General features: G+C 37.4%; 1 protein-coding gene across 2 annotated transcripts in view; it reads left to right on the plus strand.

Annotated features, from left to right (window-relative positions):
* The window catches only part of LOC146649381 (BMP/retinoic acid-inducible neural-specific protein 3-like), a 58,977-nt gene that overhangs the window by 21,505 nt on the left and 24,860 nt on the right, over positions 1-12,612 (plus strand). For both annotated transcript variants that reach the window (XM_085387339.1, XM_085387340.1), the window contains 2 exons: positions 2,808-2,998; positions 4,530-4,714. In XM_085387339.1, the coding sequence (XP_085243465.1) occupies positions 2,808-2,998; positions 4,530-4,714 (376 nt within the window). The remainder of the gene's footprint in view (positions 1-2,807; positions 2,999-4,529; positions 4,715-12,612) is intronic.

Below are 12,612 nucleotides of genomic sequence, written 5' to 3' on the forward strand. Positions count from 1 at the left end.
ATACAGAGTACAACATGCAGTGAAATGCTTAACGCTGTGCAATTTCCGACCAGATACAAGTATAAAATAAATCAAAATTAAAAAGGTGTGAAAATCAACAGTGTGCAGATCAGCGAACAGGTACATCGAAGTACATTATTTTGTTATTAAGTGCATGTACAGTTTTGTGAATATTGGATATAATCAACACACAAACCAGGGCATGGACACATTTGTGAAAATGACAGTTAGGGAAACATATGAAGTAGAGTTTGTAACAAAAAAAGACTGCAGTACATGACCTACATCTCAACATTGGCTTTAATATTGTGGGCAATAAAGAAGGCTTCTGCATCTCAGAATAGTAGTAAAACAATATGAAGCTTTATAAGTTAGGTCACCACTGGTAGACTGCATTTATTTGTTTGTTTGTTTATTCATATATTTATTTGTTCATTTACTAATTAAAAATCTTCTGGAGTTTATGAGTGTTTGTTTAATGACAGTGGTATATTAGTCTGGTGACCTACAGCATTTAGGTTTTCAGATATTGTCATATTGATAAAGACTTAAAATGCAATATAGTATGCAATTATGGTCCCCACTTAATTGAAGGTAAGCATGGAAACTGGTGGGCACCTTTTCAGTGGTTAAGGTTTTGTGGAAATTGTAATTTAAAATAATATATAATGCGAAAGAACTGACATGAGGTGCTGCTGTGTTAGAGCATCTTGCACAGTGAACCATTACACAATCAATTTATAAAAAGGGATAATGTTGGACACAATTAAATACTGTAGAGATGTTCTTCAGTATTCTCTGCTGAGTAACAGCAACAAATGAAAATAAATAGTTAGCTTTTTCTCATCATTCTGGTATTTAAAAATATGTTTAAAAATAGAGTATTAGAAAAATATATAAATCAAGAATGAAAAGAGCAACCCCCCCCCCCCCCCAAAAAAAAAAAAAACCCCTCTTGATTCTTTTGCCTTGATGTAGTTACTTATCTAAGGTGGAAAGTTTTTTGGGTTTTTTTCTTGTTTGTTTGTTTGTTTGTTTGGTTTTTGCTTTGTTTTATTATTTGCTTCGAGCCCTGTGTACAGGAGCTGCATACAAAAATATATTTTGTGAAAAGGGTTGGCATAATAAGCAAATGCTTCAGCCAATACCTTTTGATTAGCCTTGTCTCATGCTTTCTTGCTTTGTGGTAGATCTTTGTTCTGTTTTCACTGAGATATTTGAATGCTAATCAATAAAAAATCAAATCAAATCAAAATCAAAATTTCTGGTAATATTTGTTGACGATTTAAATCTTAGATGATCTGTCTGGGTTTCATGTAATATATTTCTATACATACATATTTATAGGTGTAAAAGTTGATCAGGCTCTGCAGTGAATTTAAAAGTTCAAATTTAAAATGAAAACAAAAACAAAATGCTCAGTTTTTTGAACCGATGGTGTGTAACCGATGGTGTGTAACCGATGGTGTGTAACCGATGGTGTGTAACCGATGGTGTGGACTTTTGCCTCGCAAAGCCTATGCTGACTTACATTTTTAAACTTTGGACATTATGAGTAATAACAATTGTAACAGTTTATGCGTAAAAGAAGGACAAGCAATAAAGGTTCATTGTTTTAAAATTATTTCCCAGAACTTGATTTACTTTAATCAACTCCTCGTAAGTAATAAACTTATCCCTAAACATATGTTTTGGAAAAAGGTAAAAAAGACCTATCTGGAAACATTTAGATAGTTTTTGATGTCTTCCAGTGAGAACATTTAATGTTTTTGTTCCCTGATTGCTAACACTTTGGAGATATATTCAATAAAACAATATATTCATATTCTGATTGCCTACGATTAAAGCAAGGGTTTAGGTTGGGGTTGTTGCAAATGGAGAAATCAGATCTCAGAAGGTTAAAGTTCATTTGGTTTTGTAATACATCTTTGAGGAGACATGTTATGCTTGTGTTGCAGCCATTCTTTGATATAACAGGTTATATTTTACCCTAACGCCTCGAGCAAATTTCCCAAAAGCCAAGTCAACTACCCAATATGACTGAAAGGTCTTAGATTTCTCCCCTGCTAGTTTGCGGGAAGAACCTTATTTATTACCAGCTGTATTTGAATAGCACTAATCTATGCATCAAGCCGCAGCACTCAGTCTGCACTTGGTAGATAAAGGCAGCTGGCATACTCCAAGGCGAGGCTGAATATCAATCGGCTACAGATGAAGCCTGTTCTCTCCAAAAGAGGTCCTAAAAGCAGCAAGACTCCACGCATGATTACAGACTGTCCAGCGACAGCTCCTCAAACAGTGACTGGAGATGTGAAAAGATTGCTCTATTATTTAAAATTGGTGGAAAAACACAATATTTTTTACACCATGGTGAGCCGGAGGTAGGAACAGCATGAGATCATTCATCTTTTAAAGAGTGGCACACATGATTCACTTAGAGGTTATGCATACATCACATTTTATGCCCAGCAAGGAACAGTTCTGAATATGGGCCTCATTGTGAGGAGTAAGCTGTGTCCTGCCTGCTTTAAAACGGCAAGGGACCCTATTTTCATTTCTTTGCAACTACTGTTCAGATCAATGTGGTAGATTTAGTCTTTGCATTGTGTGTCTAGAGGAAATGTCCCAAAACAGCCAAAACAGAGATTCTTCTCACATATTGAAGGCAAAGGAATCAAGACCTTATTATGGAGGAGTCCATATAACATTTGGCTTCAGCTGGACTGTTTTCAAGCGAGCTTGAATGCAACATTCATGTTGTTGTTTTCCTTTGCTTACAGTGAGCATGTGTTTGTGTGAAATTGCAGGGAGTTTGGCCGATGGAAGGTGAACAGCTTGGCCCTGGAGAGACAAGAGAACAATGGCTTTTCCTTGCCTCTGGACCCCGAGTTCCTCCAGACCATTAGGCAGCTGGGCAGGAGGCCCAGTCTTAGCGCCATCACAGACAACATTATCAGGAAATACGGGACCCACTTCCTGCTCTCTGCTACACTGGGAGGTAAATAAAGAACACAGCTTGTGGTTATCTTTGCTTTTACTGACTTGTCTTAAAACATGAATAACAAGGTGATGTTTTAGGAAGCCAGATGAACACAGCCTTTTTTACACAACAAGAAATTTTAACCCTCTGATGTCAAAGTCATCACAGGTGTCAACCATAACTCTGTCCCTACCCTAACACTAATCTTAGCCCAGTCACCACTGGTGATGACTTGGACCACAGAGAGTTAAAGAAACTTTTTCAGGATCTTTACAAGTATTTCAGCTTGAGACCCAGAGTGAATTTGACAGAGTGGGAAAAAAGCCTCATGTTTTGCTTGTCTGTTGAGACTTTGGAGCGTTTTCACTTCCCTTTCATCTTTAAAATTCTCTTCTCTACTTCAAAACCCAAATAAAAAATGCTAAAGGGACTTTAATTTTTTTATTTAGTTTCACAGTTTTATTGCTGTAACTTGTGTTCCAACTACTATTCTATTGAAAAGAACCAAGTACATATGCAGGCACAGTGTCTCTGTCTGCCTATTCTTGTTGCTTTTGACTTTAGTCTGTCAAATAAGTAAATTGCCATCAAGGGTAATCTTCAGAATAAGAGTAAACCTCTAGCAGCAGGGAGTCTGTCAGTTAAACATGTTTAATGCTCAAAAGCTTTTTGTTTTGCACACGTTCAACTACTCTAAATATTTAAGTTAATTTTGGCCAAGAATGTGGAATCATTTGTATGTTTTTTAAACGCAGATTTTCTGACTCAACATGTAAAATCTGTCTTTGAAAATGTCAGTAGATCATCTGTTTCCATAACAATAGATCTAAGTTAGCCTGAGTGCTGTAATGTGCAGCAAAGCCCCCAGCTATCTGGTGTTCAATCACCTCCCAGCTGCTCTGTTTGGCTCTTTTCATCTTTTGTCTCTTGTGCATAAACTCTGAATACCAACAGTATTCAAATAGATCGGAGAGACAATCTTGCACATTATTGGTTGCAAACAAAAGGAAAGAAAATACAGCTGCACGCCAAAGATAACACGCAGCATTACCTTTAGCCTGTGCTAGTAGTGCTCTGTAAAAATATTGTAATATATAAAGTTATGCTGGCTAACAAAAAGTATTGTGTTTTGCAACCTCTGTACAAAAAAATTTGCAATGCTGATTTTTGAACTGCACGTCCTTCAGTGCCTATGTCCAGTTTTTATTGCATCGAAGTCTTCTTAATTTCCCTGTTTGTTTGTTTCCTGGCACATTCCCACCACTTTTAGATCAGCGCAATGGTGGGGAATTTTTTTTAGCAGGATCAATTGTGGAAAACTTATGTAGCTTTTATCTGAAAAAATAATAACTAATAAGACTTCTACAAATCTCAATTTGTGCAACACAGCAATAGAGTCATCACTAAATTAGGGTGTAGTAACAAGGGCTGTTTGTTCTCTTAGCAGGTTTCCATCTTTATGAGTTTAATGTAAAGAGTATGATGATGTTCGCATGGAGGAGTCATAAATAATCAATCTGTATGTGTCACTGCGTCTGCGTTTTTGCAGGGGAAGAGTCATTAATGATATTTGTGGACAAGCGAAAGTTGAGTCGAACATCAGAAGCGAGTGAATCGAATGGCACAGCTGTGACGCTGGAAGCTCTGCACCAGCTGGCCGCCTCCTACTTCATTGACAGGGAGAGCACCCTGCACAAGCTGCACCACATCCAGATCGCCTCCACCGCCATCAAGGTAAAGTCAGCTTCTCTTTGGGCTTGAGTCACACATAATAACGGAATCACATTATTTGCCAATCGTTTAAATGGCTCCCATTGTTATAGCATTCTATCTATGAACGCAGCCATTCATTGAGTCATTGTTCCAATTTGCTTGGATGCTGCTTCACTGGATAAACATAATTATTGTATTTTTCAAAACATAGCAAAGTGGTCTTGATTAGCCCCCTCACTAAAGAATTAATTCAATCACAGCCAGTATGGTGTATTTCAGTGGTAACCATACAATCAGCAGATTTGGCTAATTTTAACAAGTGGAGCTTGTGTCAACAATCAGTGATTGCTTTTGCTTTTTTTATTGTTTTATTTTATTCTCCAAATTTATTTAGTATGCACACGTTCAACAACTATATTTGTACCTGCATATTAAGAGCCCATTGATATGCTTTCCACTGGTTGAATAGTACGCAAATTGATAAGAGGTCATCGTGGGATTGTTACCTTTTTACATTTATTCATTCAGGTGAACTATAAAGGGAGTCCAACTACCCCATCAAATGCTGTATATGTTTTCTTTAATAATACACATTATTACAAAAAAGGTTTTTATTTCCAAACGTTACTTTCTTATTAAAAGATAGCGTCACTGATTTGGCTGTGTGTGTACTCATGATGTTGCAAGCATAATTATTCTTGCTCTCCTTTTAGAGAGTAGCTATTGGACTAAATCAAGAAAAGCCCATCCAGTAGTCAGTACTTGCCAAGTCCTAACCACTTACTACCACTTACTTTATGCAGTTTACAGTCTGTGAAAGGACCTTGATGAGCAACTGTGCACTGCTTCAAATGCAAAATAGAAATATTAAAATATTTTTAAGCCCTTAGTTGAGGGAATTAGAACTATGTAAGGACAGGGAACCTCCGTGTTAAATGACAGCTATTTTTCTTACCATTTTTAATTAATGAACCATTAGGACTAAATGCACTTAAGACCTTACCTAATGTTCTTGCCAAAAATCCACCGGCAGCCATTAGTGAGGCAACCTCTTTATTGCTTAATAGTTTTACTTACAAAACTGTTGGGCAAAATGTGTATTATAACAGTGGTTGCCAAGCTTTCATTTTATTTTATGGAATTCATTTTATAATTATTATTTTGTATACTAACATAAGCTTCCTCAGGGCTTATAAGTATAATTATTATATATAAGCCATAATAGACGTGCTCTATTATGTCAGGTTGAGTGTATTTAATATATTTATTTTTCTTCTTCTCTATAGAAGGCACAATTGTACCAGAATATTTTAGATACTTTTTTTTTCCATTTGCCTTTTTTTCCTTGAAGTATTCATTTTTTGTGATTGTAAGCCAAGCACAAATTATATTGGCTTACCGTCGTTAAATAATTAAAGAATAATCTTTAATTCTTATAAATGATTTTATTTTTTATTTAGTAACGTAGGAGACTATTCCTACAACCCTGTGTCACACCAATGATAATACATGTTAAATCTTGAATGGCTTGTAAAAATGTAATTAAAAACCCAACGACCTGGGGCTGAAAATGAAGCCACTATAAAGATTCAAATACTGTAATTCCTTAAATAATCACTTGAGGCTACTTTCAAAAGTGAGTCAATCCCCGTGGACGTCCATATTAAAATGGCTTTACAAGAGGAAAAAAATGTTTACAGTCTGTTAAAGTTTATAACCCTAATTTGAGATCCCGTCTTCCTTCTCTCACCCCAACTGGTCACAGCAGATGGCCCCGCCCCTCCCTGAGCCTGGTTCTGCTGGAAGTTTCTTCCTGTTAAAAGGGAGTTTTTCCTTCTCACTGTTGCCAAAGTGCTTGCTCATAGTGGGTCATATGATTGGTGGGTTTTTCTCTGTATGTATTATTGTAGGGTCTACCTTACAATATAAAGCGCCTTGAGGCAACTGTTGTTGTGATTTGGCGCTATATAAATAAAATTGAATTGAAAAATTGGTATAAAAAATGATAGTTTGCTTCATACTTATAATGGTAGCTAATTACTGACGCATGTAGCTGTAGCTTCTGGATATAGGCATTTTTAATACTCAAGTTTTGGTCTTCAAACTTCTACTATTTTCATATGTTACTTATTATCACTAATTAGCAATTAAGTCTGTAATACACCTATACGCATTTATAGGCAACTTGTTTACTAAGCTAGGTGGTGCTAGCTGAGAACTCAGCACTCCACCTTCTCATCCAAACATGTTACATTGGGCTCCACAAAGCCAATGTGGCATCTGTAGCACTGAATATTATGTTATGTGATTACATCTTTTATATATAGTCTCTGGTATTTAAAAAGTTGTTTGTAGAAAAAAATAACTCTGAAACATCAAACACAATATTTATTTTATTAAAAGAAACTATAATGTTTGAAAGCTGACAAACTGAATAATCTTCTTAATATTATTTAGCTGAGAAATTAGAAAAAAAAAAATCAGTTTCCTTGCAAGTATTGCATTGTTGTGTTGGCTTTGATGTGACATTTGAGTAAACATGCACATTCAATGAGCAACCAAGAGAAGACATGAAGCGAGCAATACTGTTTACTTCCCTTCTCACTTTAATGTGTGTATTCACAAGCTTACATATGAGGCGGCATTCTGAGCATATCTAGATAGGCTTATGTAGGCTTATCAACCTACATCTTTTACAGCTTAATACCTCCAGGGTGTGTTCATACATCACTCTGTCAGTTGTTATCAAGCAGAATGAATTGAATAGGCTGGGTTTGTCCTTCACTTAAAATTCTCTGTTTTCAGAGGAATCTGTTACTTCACGTGGCTTTAATGTGTTTACGCCTACCTTTGGTAAACCACAGATTAGCATCTAAGAATGTGGGTAACAATAACAATGTGTAAAAACACCAGTCTGAGACACGGTCAGCTTCTTCATTCTGTTTGTCATGTGATTACACCTGCTTCTGCAGTGATAGTTTTGAGATTGGATCTGCTAAAAAACAGAGATACCTGACCTGACTAACAAATCAATGTTTGCCGCTTATAGATCTTTGATGCTTTCCTGCAGTGCCACTGACTAAGAAATGAGCTTTATGTGAGAGCATGTATTGAATGTTTTGAAGATGTGTTGAGCTGAAAATGAGGAGGCAATCTAAAATTACCTGATATTATTTAAAATGAGATCACATTAGATAACAGAGGACATATAAGGAACGACGCCAAATTGAGAATTAGTACACAGTAAAATATGTGAATCAAAATAAATAGTAAAAACTATTGCAAGGTAACTTTACAAAATGATATTCATCAGTAAATGGATCTGATTGTGGTGTCATAAAATATAAGAGCGCATTACAAACCTACTGAAAAAGTACCAGTTTTACAAAAACATGTGGAAATGTAGTTGTTATAAAAATTCTGTTTAATTTAAGAATACATACAAGCCTGATGTGCAACCCAGTATCACGACAAAACATGTAAAAGGCACGCCTGTTCACCGTATCTATGTCACACTTCACTCCTCCAAAGTGTGAAAAGACACATGCAGAAGCTGCAGTAACAGCAGAAAAGCATTTAAACAGACATTATTAACACGTTTACATACATCATTTCTGACGATTAAGGGCTGAATGTGAAATGACTGAAATGTATCCTATAGGTTTTCTTGTTCACTTGCCTTTAAATATTTTATGGTAATGCAGCTTCTGCATGTGTGTCCATTACACATTTTGGCACAATATTGGGTTGTGATGTGTCCGAATTGGTGTCTTTGTAACTACTGTCTAAGACCGAAGTGAGAGCTGGTGTCTTGCAGGTTTTGGATGTGTCTTTGAATCAACACAGCTGATTTAAATGGCTAAATAACTTCTTCCATATGTCTTGAAGTTCTCCAGAGGCCTGGTAATGAACTAATCGTTTGATTCAGGTGTGTTGTCCCCAGTGTTGGGTAAGTTACTTTAAATTAGTAACTTAGTTACATTACTAGATACTTCTATCAAAAGTAACTCAGTTACTTCAAGTTACTCGTTAGTTTCAGAGTAACTAGTTACTAGGGAAAGTAACTTTGGTTTTACCCAGAATTCTCTTGTTAATGTGTTGCTTCCGTAACTGGATACCCAGCAAGATTGCCAGTCTTCTAGCTTGCTTACTTGCCACAAGTGCACTGTGCCACCTACCAATAGAAAGGAAAAAATAATGTGCACATTTCCACGAGAGAAATCTCACGCCTGATTCTATCCTAGCCTGCTTTTTACATCCAACACAAAAACTGCAGTCGTGGTGCTTTCGATTGTACTCAGAACTCGGAAATTCTGCCTTCTGAACAGGAAGATGTAGGTAACACCAGACTGCAGATGAGCTGCATACAGGGCTGGACTGGGACAAAAAAATCATCCCGGGCGTTTTGACTAGAGACCGGCCCACCATTATAGGAAAAATCATAAAGCCTTTGAATGAAAATAAACACTGTTGTGACAGTGATGTACACTGTTCTGATGGTATATATGTATCAATCTATCAATTGTTTGTTGCAAGACTCAGATAATTATTTTTTTTAAAAGTGAGACATTTTAAATGAGAATAAGAAAGTATTTCCTTGTGCCCCCCTTTCCCTTTTAATGCCCTACATGGACCCTTGGCAACACTTTGCTAGATCCGCCCCTGCACAGTTACCAGCTGTCAGCTACTTAGAAAAGGATCCTGGTGTTATTTGTCTCTCAGAAACAGTTCATAACTTCCCTTCAACTCATTCATGTCACCTAAAAGGTAAACCTGTTTCTCCATCACAGCTCTGATGATCCAGTAAGGACATCTCCTGGTTTCATCTTCATGTTTCCCTCTCACCACACAACCAAACCATATCATGACCAGCAGGTTTACAGCTGTGGCTCCAGCCAACATCAGCTGATACTAGAAATTAATATTAAATAAATTCTAACAGCAGCTGATCAAGCGTAAACGTGCTGCTGTTGTTTACCGTGACATCTGCTGGTTTCCTCTTTCTGGCACAAAGTGGGCGATAAATAAACAAGAGAGAAAAGCCGATCAGCTGATCATTGATCAGTTTCATGATTGAAGTAGAAACAGGAGAGGGAGGGTGAGAGGATGAGAGAAGAAGAGGCAGCTGTGCAGCAAAGATACAGAATAACTTTGTGTCTTTTCCATTGTAGCTGAAGTCTGGGACAAACTGTGTTCCTTTTCACCTCAATACGAAACGCGTGATATTTTCTCTGAATACAAGACGATTCAGTTTTTTACGGGACGGTTGGCAACTCTAATAATTAACCTTATGAACAAAATAAAGTTCAACATCAGTAACATAGCACCACCCAGCTATATAGAAACTCCGTCATGCTAGCTAGCACGCAGTATGAAAAAGTCAGCATAACAAAAATAAACTCCTCCTAAACTTGGTTCATATCTGACCCAGATGGACTGCAGGTTATAACTTACCTGAAGATCAGTTCACCTGACACTCTCGGACCAGCGGCCGCTTCGGGTCTCTCCTCTTGCCTCCCTTTTCCTTCATCCACCTGCTGACTTCCACCACTTGCTAATGTTATTGAATCTGTGGAAGCTCCGCGATAGCCACCTCACGAAGTAACGAATAACGAGCCTATCTAAATCCCAGTAACGAGTAACGCGTTCCCGGTTTTGGCATAATAACTAGTTACCGTGCTCGTTACCACAATAATAACGTAGTTACTGTAACGCGTTACTTAATAACGCGTTAGTCCCAACACTGGTTGTCCCAGGGTGAGATCTAAAACCTGCAGGACACCAGCACTTGAGGCCTGGAGTTCCCCAACCCTACACACTGAAGGTTCCAGAGTTAGTACTAGCTTATTTGTTTGGTAATTAATAATGAATTTCATAATCTTAGAAAGTGTTACCCTATCTGTGGTCGTTTGCCTTCATAAGAGCTTTTTAGATACTAACGTCCTCTGACCACAACTTTATTGGCATTTACAGCATGGACACATGTTAGGGATCAGTAGGAAAAAAGATTTACAGAATGTGCAGGTGGTAATTATGTGGTAATTTAACTATGTCCATGTCTTCAATGGAAAGGACTGCCAGACTGCAACATATAAAAAACGATGTCACTTCACAGTATTTTGTATTAAACTGCCTTTTTTTAAAAAAATTTATGAACCGATTGTGGTGGAATCTGAATCATTGCAGCCCACTTTTTTACCTACTGAAATAATCTATTATGACAAAGACAGCCCTTTTTGAAGAAGCCAAGCATGAACAATCCAAAATTACTAGACAGGGTAAACAGGGCCTGTTCGAAAAAATAAGTAGTAATTATGTGTGCAAGTTTTGTTTTTTTTAACTGTAACTTCACAAAGTTACGAAGTCATCCACATGCATTGCTAAATGAGGCAACAGTGTTTGTAGGAAAAACCAAACCATTATTAACCCTCTTATAAAAGGAATGTTAGGTGAAGTGGATAAGCATGTAGTTAGTGTGAATAAAAACCCTTGGTGGATGGGTGATTTTAGAACTGTGACATGTCTGAAAAGATCACCATATACAAATGTTAATGGGTGTGCTGTGTCTTTACATTGAAAGTTATCACTGAGAGAGAAAGAAGCAACAGAAGTTGTCTTACTTTGTTCTCTCAAACAGTTCACAGCCTCTGTGTGGGTGCAGCTGCTGTGAGAGAGAAAGAGAGAGCAGAAGCTACATCAGCTATAGATTTTTCACTGAGTATGAAAGAGATAATTCTGGAAGACAAAGTTGCTAATTAGCACAACAATGAGGTGAACGGAAGCGTAATGATCACTGCTGAGCGTGAGCAAGATGTATTGTGCCCCAGTTGAAATTGCTGAAATTTTTCATACTAAACATCAAATTATTATCTAAATTCCTACATTGAAAACTGAATACCGTCCAAATCACAAATAAACAGCATCTATAAACTAATATTAAACAGGTTTGAGCAAACATGGTCAGGGCTTTGTTCACTTTGGAAAAAAAAAAATAGAACTTGACTGTCCGGTCTGTTTCCTTGTGTAGCTGCAGTAACAAAGAAAAAAAAAAGCCAAACTGCCTGCTTTTTTTCCTCAGATGCAGCCTATTCTTCATTGACTTGTCCTTAGTGATGCCCCACTACGCAGTCCATCAGAGATAAAACTGTACATTCTCTAAAGTGAATTGGCAAGAGGACGTTGAGCTGATTTGGCAGCCACCACTGAACCAAAGTGCTGCTAAAAACCCCTCTGACTGAGATGAATAGAGAAAAAGCCCTCTAGGGTACGTTTGTTTGTGAGGCATTTTCAGGTGACTGATGTAAAATATTCACAGCATCACCAGCCTTTAATTTCAAACATGGATTTTTACCTCACCCAAATGAAGACGAATGCCAAAACAAAGCTGCCTTTAAGAAGAGCATTGGTCCCCTGGTTTTAAGAGATAACATATTTAAATGGTGGAAACGCTTGGCCTGAAGGCCTGTAGGACTGAGCGAAGCAGCTCTGGAAAATAATCAAAGACGGGAAAAATGAGATAGGAGTGCAAAAAAGAAAAAAATGGCTCTGCTGTTACATAGTGTGATGAATCAGCCCTTCCATTTCAGTAATTTCCTTTGAGAGCTGCCGTCATTTGTCAAACATTTTGCGGTACGAGTTAAGGTGTCATATGCGGGTGAGTGGAAGAGATGAGACGAGGACAGAAAAGCCTTATTTAGAGGGCCTTTTAGCCCAGGATCCAAGTACACAGGAAAAGTTGCAATAGTCATCCTACTTACCTTTTATTTGCTGCACCAGCTCGTCCACATTGAAGATTCATTAAACTAAGCTTGTGAGGGGAATATCACTGACAGGAAGGAGAAGTGATAAGGATTGCTTGACCCAATCTGCTGTGCCTGCCTTAGCTGTTCAGCCATTACACTCAGTTTGTCCAAGTTAAG

The sequence above is a fragment of the Rhamphochromis longiceps genome, linkage group LG17, assembly GCF_057381845.1.
Source record: "Rhamphochromis longiceps isolate RC_006_pf linkage group LG17, R_longiceps_female_GT1.1, whole genome shotgun sequence".
Lineage (NCBI taxonomy): Eukaryota > Metazoa > Chordata > Actinopteri > Cichliformes > Cichlidae > Rhamphochromis > Rhamphochromis longiceps.